General features: G+C 40.8%; 6 protein-coding genes across 9 annotated transcripts in view; 3 read left to right on the top strand and 3 right to left on the bottom strand.

Annotated features, from left to right (window-relative positions):
* Positions 1-17: 17 nt before the first annotated feature.
* On the bottom strand, positions 18-2,345 carry LOC103313192 (cGMP-dependent protein kinase, isozyme 1). The gene is made up of 2 exons (XM_008195793.3): positions 1,984-2,345; positions 18-1,932 (listed from the first exon to the last, which is right to left on the bottom strand). The coding sequence occupies exons 1-2, from the start codon at positions 2,118-2,120 to the stop codon at positions 174-176; spliced, it is 1,896 nt and encodes a 631-aa protein (XP_008194015.1). The 5' UTR covers positions 2,121-2,345; the 3' UTR covers positions 18-173.
* Positions 2,346-2,908: 563 nt separating this feature from the next.
* On the bottom strand, positions 2,909-4,824 carry Grasp65. Its single transcript, XM_963875.4, has 4 exons — positions 4,685-4,824; positions 4,367-4,628; positions 4,185-4,311; positions 2,909-4,132 (listed from the first exon to the last, which is right to left on the bottom strand). Exons 2-4 carry the CDS (start codon positions 4,427-4,429, stop codon positions 3,066-3,068), a joined length of 1,257 nt encoding a protein of 418 aa, XP_968968.1. The 5' UTR covers positions 4,430-4,628; positions 4,685-4,824; the 3' UTR covers positions 2,909-3,065.
* Positions 4,800-7,871, top strand: Atg9 (Autophagy-related 9). 3 transcript variants are annotated; one of them, XM_963803.4, is made up of 2 exons: positions 4,800-4,940; positions 5,784-7,871. In XM_963803.4, the coding sequence occupies exon 2, from the start codon at positions 5,793-5,795 to the stop codon at positions 7,779-7,781; it is 1,989 nt and encodes a 662-aa protein (XP_968896.1). In that variant the 5' UTR covers positions 4,800-4,940; positions 5,784-5,792; the 3' UTR covers positions 7,782-7,871. The 3 variants fall into 3 exon arrangements, with proteins under 3 accessions (XP_968896.1, XP_015835887.1, XP_064213003.1); XM_015980401.2 differs by lacking the exon at positions 4,800-4,940 and adding an exon at positions 5,251-5,379; XM_064356933.1 differs by lacking the exon at positions 4,800-4,940 and adding an exon at positions 5,520-5,538.
* LOC657264 (uncharacterized protein) lies at positions 7,742-8,622 on the bottom strand. Its single transcript, XM_963732.4, has 3 exons — positions 8,485-8,622; positions 8,054-8,439; positions 7,742-7,998 (listed from the first exon to the last, which is right to left on the bottom strand). The coding sequence occupies exons 1-3, from the start codon at positions 8,603-8,605 to the stop codon at positions 7,858-7,860; spliced, it is 648 nt and encodes a 215-aa protein (XP_968825.1). The 5' UTR covers positions 8,606-8,622; the 3' UTR covers positions 7,742-7,857.
* Positions 8,623-8,680: 58 nt separating this feature from the next.
* Positions 8,681-9,414, top strand: LOC103313191 (hypothetical protein). Its single transcript, XM_008195792.3, has 2 exons — positions 8,681-9,165; positions 9,214-9,414. Exons 1-2 carry the CDS (start codon positions 8,800-8,802, stop codon positions 9,313-9,315), a joined length of 468 nt encoding a protein of 155 aa, XP_008194014.1. The 5' UTR covers positions 8,681-8,799; the 3' UTR covers positions 9,316-9,414.
* Positions 9,415-9,895: 481 nt separating this feature from the next.
* LOC657107 (growth factor receptor-bound protein 14) overlaps positions 9,896-20,189 on the top strand; it is a 42,030-nt gene continuing 31,736 nt past the window's right edge. Inside the window, exon 1 of one of the 2 annotated variants that reach the window (XM_008195791.2) lies at positions 9,896-10,187. In XM_008195791.2, coding sequence (XP_008194013.1) covers positions 10,157-10,187 — 31 coding nt within the window. In that variant the 5' untranslated portion in view covers positions 9,896-10,156. Of the gene's footprint in view, positions 10,188-10,584; positions 10,798-20,189 lie in introns of those variants that run through there. The other variant, XM_015980403.2, reaches the window with a different exon arrangement.

The following is a 20,189-nucleotide window of genomic DNA, read 5'->3' on the forward strand; positions in this document are numbered from 1 at the left end:
GCAAATGATCGGGAAAATTGCATATTATTGTCTTTATTAATTAACTAATTAACTGATGCTAGTAAATAAATGAGTTTGGTAAATTAATAATCGCAAATAAAGGTTTCAAAGCGTGGGCACCGACTCGAAAAACACAGTCGTCTATGAATTACCCAAACCGGGAAATTCAAATTCTAAAACTCTTTATCCCAGTCTACGGCCACATCGGGGGGCACGTCCTCGTCGGCCCCAAACTTCTCGAAGTAGTGCACGTCAATGTTCGTCCTTAAATTGGGTCTGAAAGGGGCGGGCATTTTGCCCCCTTCAAACCGCCCCCAGTCGAAGCCCCCAAACCACTCGTGCCCTTTCACGTCCAAAATGCCGCCGCTCCCACAGCCCAGTCTTTGGGGCGGCGTCGACTTGCACAACTCTTTGACCAACTTAACAGCTTCGACCGACACGTGTTTCGGAAACTCGACATCATCTATCCCCTTCAGAATCAACTTGTAGGTCTTCATGTACGTGACATCGTCGGTCCGGAAGGGGGTTTTACCCGTCAAAAGCTCAAAAACGAACACTCCAAGGGCCCAGTAATCCACAGCCTTGTCGTGGCCTTGATTGAGCATGATTTCGGGCGGGACGTATTCGGGGGTTCCCGCAAACGTGTAGGTTTTTTTGACGCATTTTTTAATCATTTTTAATTTTTTGGCGAAGCCGAAGTCGGTCAATTTCACGTAACCTTTGGCATCGATGAGCAAATTTTCGGGTTTGAGGTCGCGGTAAATAATCAGACGTTCGTGGAGGTAATTAAAGGCCTCCACCACGCACGCGGTGTAAAACTTGGCGTGGTTTTCGTCCAAAAAGCGGGGTTTTTGCTTGTAGAGGTGCGTCCACAAGTCGCCCCCCAGACACGGCTCTAGCAAAAAATAGAGGAATTTTTTGTCCCGATAAGTGCGGTACAGGCGCACGATAAAATTGTTTTTGCAAACGATTTGAATGTTCTTCTCGTTGAAAACGAGCTCTTGGTGTTTCTGGGCCGCAATTACGTATTTCTTCATACATTTAAGGGCGAAAACGAGTTCTTTTTTGCCCGAGTGTTGCACTAACTCAACTCGGCCAAAACCCCCGATCCCTAACGTGCTAATAACGTGAAAATCGGACAAATTCAGGTCCGTGTGTTCGATTATCTCCTCCATGGGCTTGTAAGGCTGCGTCTGGACGTTGATGCTGAAACAATCAGGGATGTTCCCGAAGTGGGCGATAAACTCGCGCCGGGCCAAAATCAGGCATTCCGTCCCTGGCGGGTCGGCCATGACTGTGGCTTTACGTTCCTTCTCCTTCAGAAGGGCCAACTCCCCGAAGAAACTCCCCTTGTAGAGTTTGTCAATCGCGCCTTCGTTTTTCTTGCTCACGGTCACAGAGCCGGCCTTAATTATGTAAAACTTGTCAGGGTTTACTTCCCCTTCCTCCACGATTTTGGTCCCAGTGGGGAAAAAGTCCAGTTTTAGCAACGACGCGACTTCTTCCAGGACCTCCAAAGGGACGCTGTTCAATTTGGGGACTTGTTTCAAAAAATCGACGATTTCCTGGCGCTGCTCAATGTCCGAATTGACCATCAAGTGCTTGAATACGACCCTGTCCAAAATCCAGACTTTGCCAAAAGTGCGCGCTTTTATCGTCGCGATTCGCTTGGCGTTGTACAAAAGGGCCAATTCGCCGAAAACGCGCACGTCGCTGAAGGTTTTAACCACTTTTCCGTTTTGAATCACTTCGTACGTCCCGGTAACGGAAACGTAAAGATGCGAACCGTCATCGCCCTCTTTTATGATGGTTTGACTGGGGCTGACCGACTCGGGGTACATGCAATCGACCACGTCTTGCAATTTTTTATTCTGGAGGAGGCTGCATAAAAAATCGTTGTTTTCGATCGCTGATAAAATAAACATCTCGTCTCTGAAATTTTTTGTTTGAATGACTTGTGGTGGAGTTCGGTAAATTACTCACTCTTTGCATTTGGGGTGCTTAGTGATTGTCTTGATGATGTCTTCATCGTAGTCGAAGTGCTGGGGGGTGACCGCGGGCCGTCGTTGTTCCGCGATTTGTTTGGTGGTGTTTGCGCGACGAAAAAAATTTTTGATCATTGTTGGAGAGCGAATGAGTCGTCTAGAAATCGCTAGATTTTATTCGCAATTATTATCTCTTATCGAAATTTTGCTCCCCAATATTTTTTAAATGTGGGCACTGCCTAACTGAATTGTGTTGTAACAGTAATCAATTACTCATTTGAAAACAATTGGTGCCCATTTACATAAACAATTATCGTTTTCGTCGTGATTGAATGAGAATGATTTTTGTAAATGTTTGTAAAATTCGATTGCCCAACATTTTTATTTCTTTGAATGATTGACGCAGTGATAAATCTGGCAATAAATCATTTGTTGCAACTCGAGCCCTTTCAGTAATAAATCTTCCCAAATCCGCACGATCAGATAAGATCTTATCACTTTAACAAATTGGTTATTTGGACTAATTATGAAGGAAAGGATGTGATTTCTACAATTCACTCCTTGATATAATTAAATGATTTGGTGCGTTTTATTGTCTTATTAGAAAAAACGACCGAAATTGCAGTTTCAAACAAGATATAATTGCTGTATTGTAAGTTGCCTGTCGTTTCTTGTAGGAAAAATGTTTTCACAGTAAGTTTTAAAATACTTTTCTAATGTTTCGTAAAGTTTTGACCTAAATTAATCAACAAATTTTACTTTTTTTTGCTTGTAAATTAATTTATTTGTTAAATAAAAGTCCAACAATATATAAAATTGGCGAGAAAACCGACCAATAGTGCCAGTCTTTTCTGGCTAATACCTACCAACCTTGTCCAAACATTGGGGTATTCAAAAGTGTAATAATTTTCGTAAAGACCAAATTCTGTATTAATTTTTATTAAAAATTGTATGTACACGTTTACACTTCCTTACAATAAAAATTCAGTTTGCCTAAAATTGCACAAAAACAAAACAGTTCTTTAAAATATACCTTTTATTACAATAATATAAATTATAACAAAAAAAATGAATTAAAGTCTAACTAACAGGATTATTATTCCCACTCAGTAATTGTTGTGCAGACCTTGCCGCTATTGTGGGATCAAAAATAAGTGGTTGTGACGTTTGTGGAAAATTCTGAACCCCAGTAGTGGGAGGCATAACAACTTGGGGGTACTGAGCTTGACCTTGAACCGATACTTGGGGGTACTGCGCTTGCCCTTGAATCGGTACTTGGGGTAAGCTCACTTGGGGGTAACTAAACGCGGCTAAATTTGGGGTTGTTGGGGGCTGGAACGGTGTCGCTATCCCTGTATATGTCGGCAAACCTGGAATACTATCTACCGTCGATGTTTGATTCATTTGGGGTGAAGACACTAGATATGAACCCCCCGTGGTTGGAGGGAACATGTAATTCCCCCCAATGGTAGAATTTGGGGGAATTTCGGCCGCTGATGGCAATACTGGCTCCACTTCGGTTGTTTTCACGGCCTGCTCGGCAAACAGTGAGGATGGCACTGGGGCTGGGGGGCTTATAGTTGATACAGGAATAGGGGCTGGGGGGTTTACTGTGGACACAGGAGGGGGGTTAAATGCGGTCACTGGTGTAGGGGGCGGAGGGTTGAAGCTTGAAACTGGGGGCGGTTTGTACGTGGCTTGTGTGGGGGCTGGGGGGTTCCCCCGGACCGGGATCCGGTGCAAGTACCCATATCCGATTCCGCAGCCTATTGAGCCTTCGCCCCCCCAGTTCGAGTTAGGGACTATCGTGATTTCTCGGCATGAGTCGTCAACTGAGTTGTAAACGTACAACTTGAGGCTGCGCCCCTCGTGACTTTCGATCAGCGCGAACAAATCCTCGCTTTCATGTAAAACCGAGTCGGCCCCGATTATGTAATCGGTGAATGACCGAAGCCCCGCAAGGTCAGCCGGGGAATCGGGGTTTACTTCCAAAACATGCCACACGTTCTCATTGGCCCCCTCAAAGGAGCAAAAACGGATACTGACGCCTAAAAGACCTTGCCCGCCCCAGGAATCGCTGGGTTCTATTGTAACGCTGCGCACGCTCTGCGTTTTGCTACTGTAAATGGTCATAGGGAGCTGTTTTCCTGAAATTGGGGCAAGGTAAAGTTTGCCAGGTTTTAGGTAATTAATTGTTACCTATTCCGTTTTTTAGTATTTGTTTAAGAGTGTCATTATCTTGGTCAAGGCGTGTACCATTGATTGCAACAATAAAGTCAAAAAAAGCCTCCAAACCGGCCCGACTACCGGGCGAATTTTCTTGCACCTAAAACGCCCGATAACGGAGTGAAAAACGTACCAAACGGTGCGGCTTTTTTTACCCTTAACACGTGATAGCCCTCTGTACCTCCCCCAGGAATATCGACGCTGCTAGAGTTCCCCATCACTGTTTTTTAATGCAAAATTACGTGGCACCCCGAAAATTTACCATAACCACAAAATACAATGACGTTGACAGACCATGCAATGCTACCAATCCACTCTTGGATTTTTTAATTAAGAGGATCCCTAATTAATTATAATTACGTACAAGGAACGTCAACGACTTAAAACAAGTCTATCGATGTGAAGCGATTAAAAACACTAATTAAAAAACTAGAATAAGAGATTAAAAATAAGAAAAACCAGCGATTACCGACCGAGTTTTTGAAATATCACTAGTCAGCAGGGCCACCAACGACCACAAACTGTCAATTTTCTTATAGCGCAGTTTTACGTTCAAAATTCTCTGTGTTCGAGGATGATGTGAAAAAATTGCGTAGTGTAGTGTACACAAACAGTCCCAAATTTGCACTTGTACTAAATCTCGTTCTTCCCTAATGAATTAACCGCGTTTCACCTTCTGCCACCAGCAAAACTCAAGTGATTCTCTAAATTTTTCGATGAAGATGATCGGTACGTAATTCCCTTTGTTTTACCCCTCAATGCATTGGCTCTATTTTTATCAAATCATAAATTTGCATCGTTTTTGCGCATCAGAGTGTTTGGTGTGTGGCCACAAAGGGTTTTTCGTTGAATCGATATCAGCTGTTTTGTGTTGTGTAACAACAAACCTTGAAGGTTTCGAAGTTTTTTGTTGTTGTTTTTGACAGACGACAGTAGGTCGAGGGGCGCCCAAATTAAAAATATTTATTTTGGGAAGTGCATTGTTTGCTTTGCTCTCCACTTGATAAAGTATCATGTGCAAAGCACGAAATGACGCTGATATGGGGCGATTTTTATCTTTTATTCCGATTTGGACTTTCTACGTAAAAATCATGCCTACAGAAATCGCATAAAGAGGGAAATGTAACCGTTTTCAACAATGTTGTAAGACCAGTAAGACCCTCGGCAGGTAGTTTATTTTTGTCACAGTTTGCTATGAATAGCAGAGGTAACTTTCATTTATTTATAACAGTCATTCTTATGCAAATGTTGAAATGGACTGAAACCTCTGTCGTTCGTGTCATCAGAACAATTTTTAATAGATTTTTCCGTTTTTGTCAAGCAAGTGGTGATTTTTTCCTTTTTTTTATGTTTCATAATCAATCGAATACTGTAACTAGATACTCGTAATTTTTAATTAAAAACAAAAAGGGCCGATTTATTAATAAAGATGTCCTTGTTTTTGTGTACGATAAGAAAGTCAACTGATTGGTTTATTATCAATTTTTTGTCTCGTACAATAGAAAAATTCGTGAATAATTGTAACTTTGCATTTTTATAAAAGACAATTGCATTATTCGTATTTTTTTCCAGAAAGCTAACATGCAAAACTACGCCTCCCTGCAAGAGACCCACGAGCCAGACGAGGAGGGCGGCGTCCTGGTGCACGTCGCCGAGCCGTCTCGCGCCCGTTGGAACCACATCGAAGATCTCGACTCGTTTTTCTCCCGCATGTACCAATACCACCAACGCCACGGCTTATACTGCATGCTCCTCCAGGAGGTCCTCGAACTCATCCAATTCGTGTTCATCGTCGTCCTCACCGCTTACGTTTTCCACGGAATCAACTACCCAGTCCTCTTCAAAGACATCCCCCCGCCGACCAACGCCACCAAAGTCACCCTCCACGACGTCGTCCTCCCGTTCGGCGACTGCGTCTCGAATTTCAGCGCCCTCACCTGGATCGCCCTCATCATCGCCATCATCGTCTGGATCCTCAAACTCATCCGGGGCGTCTACCACTTCTTCCACTTCTGGGACATTAAGCAATTCTACAACACGGCCTTGAAGATCGAAGACGGGGAACTGGACAACCTGACCTGGCACGAGGTCCAGACGAAGGTGCGCACGGTCCAGATCGAGCAGCAGATGTGCATCCACAAGCGGGAGCTTTCGGAACTGGACATCTACCACCGGATTTTGCGCCAGCAGAACTACCTGGTCGCCATGGTCAATAAAAGGCTGCTGCCGCCGCGTCTCAAAGTGCCATTTCTGGGCGAGGTCGTGTACTGGACGTCGGGGCTGCGCCTCAACATCCAGTTGTTGTTCTTCTGGTCGCCGTGGTCGCCCTTCGAGCACCCGTGGCACCTGCGCGAAGAATACAAAAAGCCCAACTTGCGACACGAGCTAGCCAACCAATTCGCCAAACACATCCTCTGGCTGGCGTTGGCGAACCTTGTTTTCGCCCCGATTATTTTCCTGTGGCAGATTTTGTACGCTTTCTTCAGTTACGCTGCTATTATACGCAAGGAACCGAGTTTGTTAGCCGTGAGGCGGTGGTCGCTTTACGGCCGTTTGTACTTGAGACACTTCAACGAGCTCGAGCACGAACTGCAGGCCAGGTTGACTAGGGCCCACCGACCGGCTTCCAAATACCTGGCGGCTTTTACCTCACCTCTGGGGACGATTATTTCGGAAAATATCGGTTTTTACGCCACTTCGTTTCTCGCGGTTTTGGTCGGGTTGTCCATCATCGACGAGGATGTTTTAACAGTGGAGCACGTCCTCACGATTATGACCGTTCTGACGGTCGCCGTGGCGCTTTTGCGGTCGTTGGCCCCCGACGAGACCACGTCGAGTGACCTGGAGGACTTGCTAACCAAAGTTGTCCTGCACACGCATTATTTGCCAACTGATTGGGTCGGGCAGGCGCACACTGCCCGCGTCCGCAAGGAATTTGAACAGTTGTTCCAATACGGTTTCGTCAGTCTTTTGGAAACGATTCTTTCGCCCCTGCTAACTCCATACATTCTGTGGCGTCACATCCACCCACGTGCCATCGAAATCGTCGATTTCTTCCGCAACTTCACCGTTTCGGTGGTTGGGGTTGGAGATGTGTGCAGTTTCGCTCAGATGGATGTGCGCAAGCACGGGAACCCGGAGTGGCATGAGGAGGAGATCTCGGTCCCTGATCAGTACTCGCAGTGCGAGGATGGGAAAGTCGAGCTGAGTCTGGTCCACTTCAAGTGCACAAACCCGAGCTGGAAGCCGCCAGATAGCGTGCAAGCTTTCGTCAAGAACGTGCAGAATCAGAGCAGCATGATCGCCTCGTTGAGTAACCAGGACCCCACGAGGATGGAGGAGAGTTTGGGGGCTTGGAGGATTGGGGAGCCGTGCACGGATGGGGCTATGTTGCGAAGGAGCGCCGAATATCACACGAGTCGGATGTGGACGAACGAGGGGAACTCGCCGATGAGCATAAGGGACATGGCTTTAAACGCCACTTATTTGCATAGTATACACAGTAATAGGACTGAGAATAGAGTGCGGAATACTGCCCAAGAAACAACGCCTTTATTGTCAAACCGTTGACTAGTCTAAATTTTTTATTATCCTAACTTAAATCTCGTAAGAAATGTAATATATTTAAGATTGTTCACAATAAAGTTTATTTGTCTATTAGGGTGCCGCGGATTTTTTTCATGTCTTGCGGTTTCGTCGCGTCCGACTTGCGCTTGTTCATGCCTTTGCGTTCGAGTTGTTTTTCAATGATGCGGGCGTTGTTGGCGTAACTATCCGCCACTTCCCTCTACAGAAAAAATTAAATGAAATTACATAAAACCGACTAAACGGTACAAACGTACCGCTTCGATCTCGTCCTCTTCTTCATCAATAGTGGACACGGTGACGGAACTAAATTTCCCCATGTTTTTCGTATGTTTCGTCACCATGATTTTCTTAGGCTTCTCGACAGCCACCTGGTTGTAAATATCATTAATGGGCCCCTCATTCGTGGACTTGATCAGCGACCCCTTAACTATGAAACTGATGGGGCTTTGGGGATCGTGTTTGTAGTACAAAAGGAGCCCACATTTTTTACACTTGAGCCTGTACTGCCGCTCTATCCCTTCAGGTCTTTTAATATGTACAGTTTCGTCATTATCACAGGTTATCTTATGTGCGTGGTTTGTCCCGTCCAGGACACGCGCGCCGTCCCTCTTACGCAAAGGAAGTCTCTCTATCGAACAATCTGTAAAAATAACGTTACAAAACGACCCCAAGTGTTCCAACTAACCTAAAATCAGAGTCATCTGCCCGCACAAGCAGTAATAAATGTGGAGCGGTTTCTCATCGCCGTATTCCTCCTGGTCCTTGGTGTCGGAACATGCAATGCTGCGGGACACCACTTTTGGCATTATTTTTCGAATAAACACCTAACCTTAGAAATGACAATTGACACTAAACCAATCGTCAGCACGTAAAATCACTAGTTAAGTGGGCTAAAAGTTGGTGATTTCGGGTTCGTGCCGTTGGCGGTCGCAATGGGCGAAGTTATCAAACGTAAACAATAAACAAACGTCTTAAAAATTGAAACAGTGATGAATTTGTGATGGCTCTCGAACAAATAGCCGAAGAGTATTTCAGTCAATTGAACCCCATGGCCCGCCGCATGTACGCCGACATGAAGGAGACCAAATCGGCGTACGAGGACTTGTGGGAGTCAATTTCCGAAAAAGAACAAAAACAGTTACTTTCCGAAAGTATTATAACACCGGAAGTGTTGCTCAAGTACAAACAGAACGAAATTGAGGAGAGTGTTAGCGAGTATGCGGTCAAACTGATAATTGATGACCACTGTACCTATCAGGATGAACACTCAGGACCTTTTAGTTTTAAGACACGCAGTCAGAGGAACTTGACGCTTTTTGAGGCTGAGGAGAAGCCCAAACCTGTCGTCAAACATAAACCTAAGAAGGTTGTATTGTTAACACAAAACCAGCGTTTATTTATTGTTTTTTTGCAGAAAGTTGTCGAAATGTTCGAGGTTCCAGAAGACAAGATTGAGAAAGATTCAGTCGGGAACACGTTGCCCAAAACGGGGCTCGACTTTTTGGACAACTGGTAGTGCAATAATGTAACCAAAGATTCACCTATTTATTATGTGTAGTGTTTTTGTAAACTTAAGCAGTCGTGTTGATGTTTTAAATACACATTTTTAAGCCGTCCAGTTTATTTATTATTTCCTTGTTTTGTTTTAAACACAAATCTGTGCGTTTTAATGTTTGTAAAACAGTTCCAATTTGAAAAAACACACCTCGTAAAGTTATGTAAATGATAACTGAATAAAAAGTGTTTATCTCTCGTCTGGCATTGGCAATGAAAACAATCCACGAGTCGATTCTCACCATGAATTGTAGTTTTACGTAAAAAGCATCAAATTTATTACGAGCGATAAGTGATAACGAAATTAATCGCCTGAAAACAACACATTACGCCGATAAGGCCTTTTTTGTAACGCCAGGCGTTTCCCGGCCTTGCACCTGAACCGCTAGCCCAATTTCGCCGCAGCCCCCACGTGTGCACCTACACGTCTTCGACCAGTGACGTAACAAAACTCTTCCAACCAACGTCCAGCCAATGAACTGCCTCGCAGCCTGGGGCACGCTCGTAGCAGAGCGAGAGGAGGCATTTTACTACGAGCATGCGTCTTTCAGCGTATTCGTGTTTACTTACGGTTTATTTTTCTATTCGTCCAGTCTGCAATCGGCATTCCGAGTGTTTAGGTGCAATTCCTAGTTTGAATTTCGCGCCATAAAGCCAGACATTCGTTTGTTGTCGCGGACCATCACTAGATCCTAGACATCGTTAGCTAATTTCGCGTTTTTAGTGCGTATTATGGACACGTGTTGGTTTTAATCGCTGCCGCAGCTGTGCAAAGGGCTAGGGTCTCTCCAGGGGCGGCTAGAATGGATTTCGGAGCCCTCACGAGGCACAACCGTGAGTGTTATTTTTAGGTTTTTTCACGCACGTGACCAGGTTTTTGCATGAGCCACTTTCTATGTTTACATTGCTCAAATGTCTTATCTGTGTCAAATAATCGATTTTGGGGACGTACGCGGATAGAAAGCGCGGAAAAGCCCCGCTGAGGGGCCGCATCGCGTACTGCGTTTAGGGGCGTGAGATAGGGTTGGTACGACTCCAAAAATAAAACACTAATGCGAGTTTCCATTTTTTTTTAATAATCCACAAAAATCTCAGACTGTTAAATAGTTATTAATTAAGAACGCGGTGGCATTTGGGACTGCGTTTATCAGGGCGTGATTGCAAATTAATAGTTTTGGTGGGCACAAAATTGGTGTTATACCACTTCACAAGTTGGCTCTGTTCAAGAAATGTCATTTGTGTTAACGTCAAAGTGAGGCAAAAAATTGCAAAAATTGGCAAAATCAGCCCGGGGGCTGCGTTAGATTGTTGTGGTAATTAAAATCACGTGGTTGGAGTTTCGTTTAAAACAACATTCATAGCGGAAAAGCGAAAACAACGGAAAATTGGAAAAAGCGGCGTGGGGTAGCGTTGGACAGGTCCGGCTCGAGAATAATTGGTTTCGGTAAGTAAAAGTACGTAAAAGTTTGGTATTAGTCATTGGTAACACATTTACCTTGACCAATCTAAATTTTGCAAGAAAAAAACCGATTAATATGTAACTGTCGCTTTTTTAGTTAATGACATTTAAAAGAAACTTTATTAATTTCCGATCAGGAATTCCGTCATTTATGTCAATTTATCAAGGCCGCGTTGACTTAAAAAGTCACTATAGGAGTGCCAAACTTTGATCGAGTGGCCTATGTTACATCACGTTAAACAAATAATAAGTTGTTAATAAATAAACAATTTTTTGTTGTGTAAATAAATAAATCGCACATAACAGGACGTGACGTTGCGCAAAATTGTTGCCGAAATTTTTGTCACAGTTAGCCACGGTTTCAGGATGGCAAACGTTGAAAAAATGTGTTTCTAAATCGATTTTAAATTTCACTATAATTATGGATGAAATGCGTGTTTTAGATTCAAGGGTAATTCATGTTTAATTTGTTTTCGAGTGCGTCAGTATCGCAATGATTGGCAGGTAAAAAATGAAGGGTGACAAACTTAATAAAAATGAGGTAACTAATTTTCAATTAGAGGCTTGGATCCGGGCTTGAATAATTATTAAACGGAGGGAAGATCTGATGGAATTGTCTTGCGAATTTCGTAATTAATTAAAAACGTACGTTATGAACTCAATGTTGCGTAGTTTGACGTAAATTTTTTGTGCCAACAATTGAGGAATTCTCCCAAGTTTTTTCCCAATTAGAGTGCGAATTATAAATTCCCGCGACCGTCAGAATAAACATAAAATCGAAATGATTTAATTAATTTTATTGCAGTCGGTGATAATAAAACGTGGAATATTATGTAACGACTTGCATCAATTCCAAGTGCGGCAGTAAACTGTCTATTGGTATATTTATGGTCCTTGGAAAACATTTCAAGGGTTGGTTTTTATGGGTCGTAATTAGCGCAGTATGGGTGGGAGAGTTTTTCAAAAACTTTGAAATTAGAGCCTGTCAGGTTCGATTTGCATGAAGAATTCGAATAAGCCGGTTGGAAAACAGGTCAAGTTTCTTATTATTTCATTACGTGGCGGTTTTAATGCCACCACCTATCGATTTCCCGCCTTTCTACGTATCAGAATTCTCGTAATTATTCACGCCCTTTATTAATCGACGGGACAAGAAAAACTACCCCTAATTGCACGTTGCGCAATATTACGTAAAAAGTTGATAAACTGGAGGGAAGTGTTTTGAAAACTAGACAAAAGCTCTGTCTTTCCAATAACAATTGGACAAAACATCGCGTGACAAGAATCGAGAGCAGAATCGAGACTCGAACGGAATTTATTGTGATGAGACTCTTGTATTTATGGACTGTTACATAAATAACAAATAAATGTTATATTAATGGAGATAGGAATCCATTGAGCAGGGAAATTGGGGGAGAAATGACTGACGCACGTAAGTGATATTGTGACGTCAGGAGGAGCGTGGGAACGGGGACAAGTTTGGAGGCGAGGAGGTTTTTGTTAAGATTTTTGAAAAGTGAGAATTACTCAAAAATCTTAGGCTCGTGTGCCAAGTTCACCATTGCCAAGGTGTCACTTTAATATGGACGGTAATAGCCCAAGTAAATTAAACGATCCTTTATTAATTTTTACTGTTAAAATAATGAACTTGAAAAACATCTCTATAAAAATTTTATTGTGAGTGTGAACAAAAAGGTTAAAGTTCTTTATGCTAAAACGCGAAATGAATATTAAAAAACTATAAATAAAACTGTAAATTCAATACGCAGACGAATATTTCACTTTATATAAAAATATTATTAAGTCTGAGTTATTTTTAGAAAATTCAATTTTCCAGCGGAGCGATAGCTTCGAAAATGTGAAAGAAATTGGACAAGTTAAATATAATTTTTGCTTTTCAAGACTGGCTGCATTTTAAGAGTTTTCCGTGAAAAAATCCGGTTTGATGTAAAATAAACAGAAAAATATACAAGCGAATACGAACGGATTGATGAATAAATGTATGAATCCTTATGTAATGATGTTTTTAAGTGGTAAATTTATCGTAGAGAGACGTGGGGTTTAAAAACATATTTAGCGCCGGATTACATAATTTTTTCAATCGCAAAAAGTAGGAATATTTCAGTGACATGTTTGTCGCTTTGAGAATTAATAAAAACAGCTAAAACAAATATTGGTCTTTTCTTAAGTATTACAGCAGGTGACAATCAGCTCTAATATTTGACTGCGTAAAAATACTTGTTAATACGCTTAATTTGTCAGTGTTGACTCGAATTTCGTCGTTCTTTATCGCCAGGATTACTCGTATTTTTTGTTGCTGTTTCGATTTGATGAGGAAATACGTTTTCGCCGATAAATAACAGGTTTCAATTTTTTGCCACATTTTATGCGGATAAATTTCCGATGAATAACCATCAGGATATTGGCATCCTCTCAACTCATCTCTTACTCATCCATTTTTCTCTCGAAAAGCTTGCGCAACTTTTGGAAACTGTACGATTTTATTACTTTCCGTGACACGAATTCGACTGGCACCTTAAAAACTGGTAAACACACATCACGTGACTCCATTGTGTCGAAAAAATCACTTTTCATCGAGTGTGTTGTCGCTGGAAAATCCCTCGACTCGAGCGAGATCCGTACGATTTTCCCACCCGTGTCAAGGTGAGGAAACTCAAAGAAGTGCGTTGTTTGTATTCCGGCGACGAGGTCAATGTTTTGGGCAACGGCCTAAACACGGGGCCCCTAATTCGGGGGCCCCATTGCCGATTATTCGGCGAGTGCACACCTTGGCCAATAACGGCGGCGATTCGTTGAACTTTGAAGAGTTTTCGGATTTAAATTATTCATTTCTTTAAAACCCATTCGATGTAATTTCGGATTTCGAAAGGACACTCGATTGTTCGCTTGCGACGAGGAAGCTGCCGTTATCGATTGACGAAGAAAGTGGGTTACGACGTACGCGCTGGTTGTGGTTTTTGGAAAATGGTATTTTTTATGAATGGAACCACCTACGTTGTCGTGGTCAATGGCATCGGTGAAAAAATAAATGATAATCTCACCGACCTCGTATTAATTTTGATTTGATCACGGCCGACGGCCTGAAAAATGTGTCACTTTTTCGCCTTTTTATCGATAAATCGAGCGTGCAGCGGAGTTGTGTTTCTCATTTTCTGTGCAGTTGTTGCAGTTTTAACACGCGGCAGGTGGTGGCATAAAAGGAGTGTCGTACGCCTTGGATGTGCTCTATTGCCATCTGTCAAACACCTGTCCTTAGTCTGTTTATTCGCGTACTGAAATAGAAAATAATGTACGTTGAACTCGTTCGGTAATGAAACGGGAAAGGGGAGATCTCGCGCCGGTTTTAATAAGATGCAAGTCGTAAATTATTGTTATCGGATTTAATAATTTTCTATTTTGGCGTTAAAAGGAAATTAATTAAATTCCGCGTTTATGGTCGTGGGGATTTTTTAATAATAGAATAGAGGATGGTAGTAATTGGTTTTGGATGGCACACTTTCGAGGGAGAAACGAGGAACGAGGAAATGCGGATTGTTTATTTTTTCGGGATCGTTTGTTTTGATTTATTTGAGTCGTTGTTTATTATTAATTATGATGTTATTGTGTACTATGTTTATGACTAAGTGTAGTCGGAGTTGTGGAACATTTTATCTTACTGCATCAAACTATCTTCCTAAATCTAAGAACATAAAGCGACATTTGAAATGTTTTTTTTTTACTTAAACAAGGAAAAGTTTCAAGAGTTAAAAATAAATTACGGGAGTTATCTCAAATCTTGGAAACGGTGCGTAGAATAAAAAATTGTTCTCTGTATTGTAAAAAATGTAATTTAATGTCATTTAAACGTTTTATCTTATCAACATCGCTTGAGAAATTGGATAATTGCAAAGCTACACGTTTGTAATAGAAAAGCAAAACTCGTGTCGATGTTCTGGAAAATTTTAAAGAAATTTGCCTTGAAAAGCGAATAATTTATGTTTTGTGACAGTTCCTTCTCATTGTCGCTTTTCTCATTTCATTATGAATTATGATTGTTTAAATAATGTAATCATCGTTTTTTACTTTACCGACTTAAAAGTTTGAATATTATTAACTGATTTTCTGTGTCGTTTGATGTTTTCTTCATTGTTTTAGTTGATGGAATTTTTCTCTGTTCGTATTTTTAATCTATTTCTAGATTTCTGTCACCTGTTCTTTTAGATTTTTTTAGTCTACCTTGTCGTCCGTCCTCGTTCTGTTTTTTCTGGCATGGTTTATTTTTTAGCTTGTGTTAGGTCTACCTTTGATCTAGTTTCAGAGTCTATTTTCATATTTTGCTTTGTATTTTGTGTCATTTTTACTTTGTCTGATTTAGCTTCTGGTTCTAATTTCATCGCTTTGTAATAACCTGGTTTACTGTGTTTTTGAGACATTTTATTAAAAATACCTGATTTGTTTTAACTTCAGCTAATACATACTATCTTCCAAATGGATCATCGAGGAATTTTTTTACGCTCGTAATTAATTGAAATATCTTATCGTTGCCTTTTCACGTAATATGCGGTGAAATATGTCATCATTTTGTTATGTTTATTGGTTTTTTTATCTTGATTTTTATCTTGTATTAAATTTAGTAAAACCTTCTTTAATTAAAATAAATAGACAATCGAAATATTGATTTTTATTACAAAATACCATAATAAAATATACAGATGGAACCTGAAATATCGGGGGTATGACAAAATCCACTCTTCTTTGGTCAAATCGTTTCCAACTGGTTCTAAAAATTTTGAAAATTCTGAACATCTTTCGTAAAGTTACCTATCTCTATCAACAAATCCCAACATACGAGTAAATGGTATTTTTAAATGTTGTTTTCAGTTTTTACGTCAATAGCAGTGTTTGGTAGTACCTACTTTTTAACTTTTCGCTTGATTTTCAATTTGTTGTGTGTGACACCTCATTAGTCTTTCATTACTTTGTTGCAATCAAACCTCAAGGTACTGTTTATTTGTTTTTGCAGTAATTCCACGTCCCACCAACAGAAATAGCAATTTGTTGTTTATCATGTTATTACTACTAATTTATATAATTACTTTTTTGTCTTTCACTTCATAGCATTGGTTTGAAAAACATCAATTAGAGTTTTCTTTCGTAATACGTTCCTGTGAGTTTTTGCGTCGTTTCCCAGCTTCACGTTCCAGGGCTTGGGGTAGAGCTGCTGCGTCGCCCGCCACCACACTCCATCCCTCTCTCGACTTTATGAATTGTTTACCCGTCCCCAAAAATCCGCCCCCCTTTTTCCAGGTGCATCTAGTAAGCGTGCGCAGTGGGAAATACGTCTCTTCGTAGTATCGAAAATCGATTTACTCGTCTCGGCGCCGCCACGCGCATTGTTGTTATTGCGGCGTCTCGACGGCCTAATTCAAAACGGGTCACCGACTCACCGTCGAGGCGCTCGCGCCCAAACACACCCTGAACTGTGTGCTTTTTTTCGACGATTTTGGACGAAACGCGCGAGGTCACATGGCGGGCGTTTTCTCACCCTCGGCGAGACATAGGGGTATTGCGCCGAGTCCTCCGGGATTCAGTTCAGGGAACGTCTCAAGGATAATTAAGTTTCCCGGGATAAAATCGCAATATCGGGACGATTTTTTTTGTATTAAGCGAAAACGGTTTAAATGTACATAAGAGGGATAAAAAATTGGCTTGCTTGTTTGCTTTGATCGGTCGAGTGTAATTCAATAGGTTACAAAACGACAGCTGGGAAAATATTTGGAGAGTGGACGCCGATGTCGGGTCAAGGGAGGATTAACTTTTCCCGGGGAAAAAAGGAAATGTTGCGGTGACTTGACTCGAGGGAATGGGGAATTTCTCTTGTGTTTTTACGGGTCAAAAGCTTATGTTTACGTTCGGTGTTATTGTTTCGTTAAATAAACAAAAAACAAATTTAAATTAAGTAAATATTTTGGTATGAAAATTGTGGGCGATAAAATGACTTTCTAATTATGCTGCCCGTACGTGTTTGTTGTAAAAATGGTAAACAGTTGTACTTTTTTTTCTTGTATTCATATTCACGTTAGCTCAAATTGAACACTGAAAAAGCGAGCTTTTATCAAAATCTAGTTTCGAGACGTGACTGCAACGATTTATGGCTTTGTGATAAGGGCGATGAGCGGTACTTTTTGGTACTGGCTCGAAATGTTGGACTTGGCTAGGTTTGATAAGCGGACTACGATAGAGCAAGAATTATCACTTCACGTTTTGTGGGGATACTGGCATAGGGAGCGCTGAAAAATGTTAACGATATTTCATGGATATTTTTATACGCTTAAAAAAGTAAAATATTTTGAATAAAATTTTGTTTTACCGTCGTATTGTTTGCAATATTCGAAACCTTTTTCAAGGCCTTTAATTTCTCTCATCAGACGTTGCATATTCACGGGGTTGCCGCCCATGCTTGTCAAAAAAGCAATTCGTTTTCGATGAGTTTTTTGATTTACACAAAGCCCGACCGCTGCCAATAAAAGTCTTCTTCCTAACAAACAACAAGTGTTTTAATGGTGCCATAAACCGTGTAATATCCCAACGTTGTAACATTGTAACAGTTCCTATTCTTGGTACAATAATTGTGGTGTTGAAGGTGGGTGACACATCCGTAATTGCGAAATATCTATTTTTTGCATCGATCACACCATGCAGCCTTGCTGTAAGGTTTCCGGATCAATATTTCGCAACGGTTGAGAGCGCAGCAAGCGAAGAAACGAGCGTCGTTTCGCAGTGGCATAGGTTAGGGATAAACACACTGTATATAATGCATAGGTAGGTCGCTTCACATGGTGATTTTGATTGTTTACAACGCGTCGGCGACTCCTCGGGTGGAAAAAATGCAATAAACAATGAAAGAATAATGTGTCATCAAGACGGATTGTTTCCTCAGACGTGCGCTTACACGGTGTTTGAGAAAAATTTATCTTGTTTGGGTTTAAATTGTAAAAACAGTGTTTATCGGGGATTTATTGAACCGTTAACGTGTAATTGTATCGAGTTCCGCAACATTGTTGTTTTCCTCGTTATACTTTCCGTGAAATATCTGCGGTGTGGGTTTTAATAAAAGTGCGAAAGTTTCGGTGTAGGAAGAATATTTTCTTTGTTGTGTGATTTTTCTATAGCATTTTTTGAACGGATGAGTTCACGTACGTATGCGGTCACGCTATAGTCAGACGGAATTTAAATGTCGTAAACGAAATTCACTGGAATTTTGTAAACAAGTCGTGATGTACTAAATGGGAGGGTTTCTTAACGGCGCGTAATAAATCTCGGTGTGAAATCTGGGGCTTTTTTCATCGATGTGGTTTCTGGTTTTGTTGCTGCTTGTTAACTTTAATAAAATATTACGACTGCAAATCCGCTGACAGTTGATAATATAATATTATCGACACGTCGTTGCGCTAAATTATACGATGAGGTTGAACCTGAATTTCATGAATTTGTAATTAACATCGACGAAAATAGCAATTTTTCATTGTTTCTAATATTAGAAACTGGTTAAATAAATAATTGTATAAAATTTGTCGTAACTAGTAGATGACAAAACTGCAATTTCTGACTATGCGAGACGTAAAACCTCGGTATAAACACATAAACAGTACTTAGGTATTAAATGACAACAAGAAAATAATGTGTTTCCGTATATTACACACATAAATTACGTAAAAATGTAAATATTTTCGTTGTGAGAAATTGCTAATGTGGAACGCTTGAAAAACAAATTTGCCAAGTTCTGATTGAACTGTCATCCTGCAAGGTTAGAAAAAAAATCAATCAAATTTTGTGCGTTCTACCTCGAAATCCTATTTTGCTACAAATTTATTATTTATTATAAATTCTTTGTACCAGAATAATTTAAAGTTCGCGGATTGTGTCGGGTGCCAAATTTAATCCACTTAAAACTTAATTCACTTTGAGTTCCCGTCCGAAATATGTTTTTCGTTTCGGACCACAAATGTTGCCAGTTACGTTTTCTCTCTTCCAAGAAAGAATTTTACAACCACGTTAAAAAGTAATAACTTGTCCAAATTTGGCAAGATTTTAGAAAATCATCCAATCTCCCACGAACAAATTTCCATAATCGCTTGGAAAAAGTTTGTGCTGCAATGCGGTTGATGCATTCAAAACATCTGTTATTGGAATTATAACTAATGTGATACCGTCATCGAATTCGCGGTATTATTTTTTTCCCCTTTCGGACATCAAATGCATTCCGCGAATACTCCAAAACCAGGAAATTACGCAAGTGATAAGCAAATATGTCCTTGCCATCGTAACCTTGTTCGGCAAAATCAGATGGGAAAATTGTGTCTCGCTGCATAATGCATCGTAAAAATCACCTTGAAAGTTGGAAATTGGATGTTTCGTCGGCGTCGCACCTAATAACATTGTTAAAATATCGTTTCACAAGAACCGATCCGATCATTTTGTTATTAACATGTTTACAGTGCACGCGTTGTGCAATTTTATTAGAGCGACACACTTTGCTCCTTCAAACAAAGTGTTGCTTGTACACAAAGAAATTACGAAAAAATCGAACGCCACCGATCTGCCAAACTGTGAAATGCTTGCGCCAATTGAAAAACATAAATTAAGTCGGACATGAATGAACGGATGATGCAACGTCGCGAGGCCCCCAGGTCGTATTTAATTAACACTGGCGACTCGAAAAATAGCCTTTCACGTCGCCGGTTAATGGGCAGCCATTTTCGCTAAAGAACCCCAGGAATCTTTACGAAAGTTTTTTCATTCATGAGCAGAGACCAACTATTGTTATTGTGCGTGTGGATGTCCGTTATTGAATTAATCGAGCAGTTCGTGTAATAATGCTGTGAACGTTTATTACACGCTCATAACAATAACTACTTTTTCAGTTACGATGTTTGACTCATGTTTAAGTAATTAGGTTTTTTCGCATTTTCTGTGGTCGGATTTATTAATTTTTGACGTCACGGATCGCGTTGGATTTGTTTTTGCCGCTCTTGCCGGACAAACAGGAAATTCCATTTGTTTTCGAAGAGGAGATCATTCTTAGACACCCGGTAACAGTGACTCAATTAAAAATGAGCAAAGTTAAACAGTGGGCTCTTTAACAGTTGCTTCCATTAACAAAAAGATAACAAAAGTGATAGAGGGTGAATTAGTTAATTATTGTTTACCTGCGTGGGTTTGTCGATTACATGGTGTTTTGAAGTGCTTTTGATCAGAAGTTTAAAAAAGTTTGTTTTCCACAAAAAACTGAACAAGTTGGTTGAAAAAGATAGCAGTTCCTCGATTCGCAAACTGAAAATCGTCTTGACAAAAATGTCCCAAAGCTGGTCGTCTGC

Source organism: Tribolium castaneum, chromosome 5 (genome assembly GCF_031307605.1).
Source record: "Tribolium castaneum strain GA2 chromosome 5, icTriCast1.1, whole genome shotgun sequence".
In the NCBI taxonomy this organism is placed as follows: Eukaryota; Metazoa; Arthropoda; class Insecta; order Coleoptera; family Tenebrionidae; genus Tribolium; species Tribolium castaneum.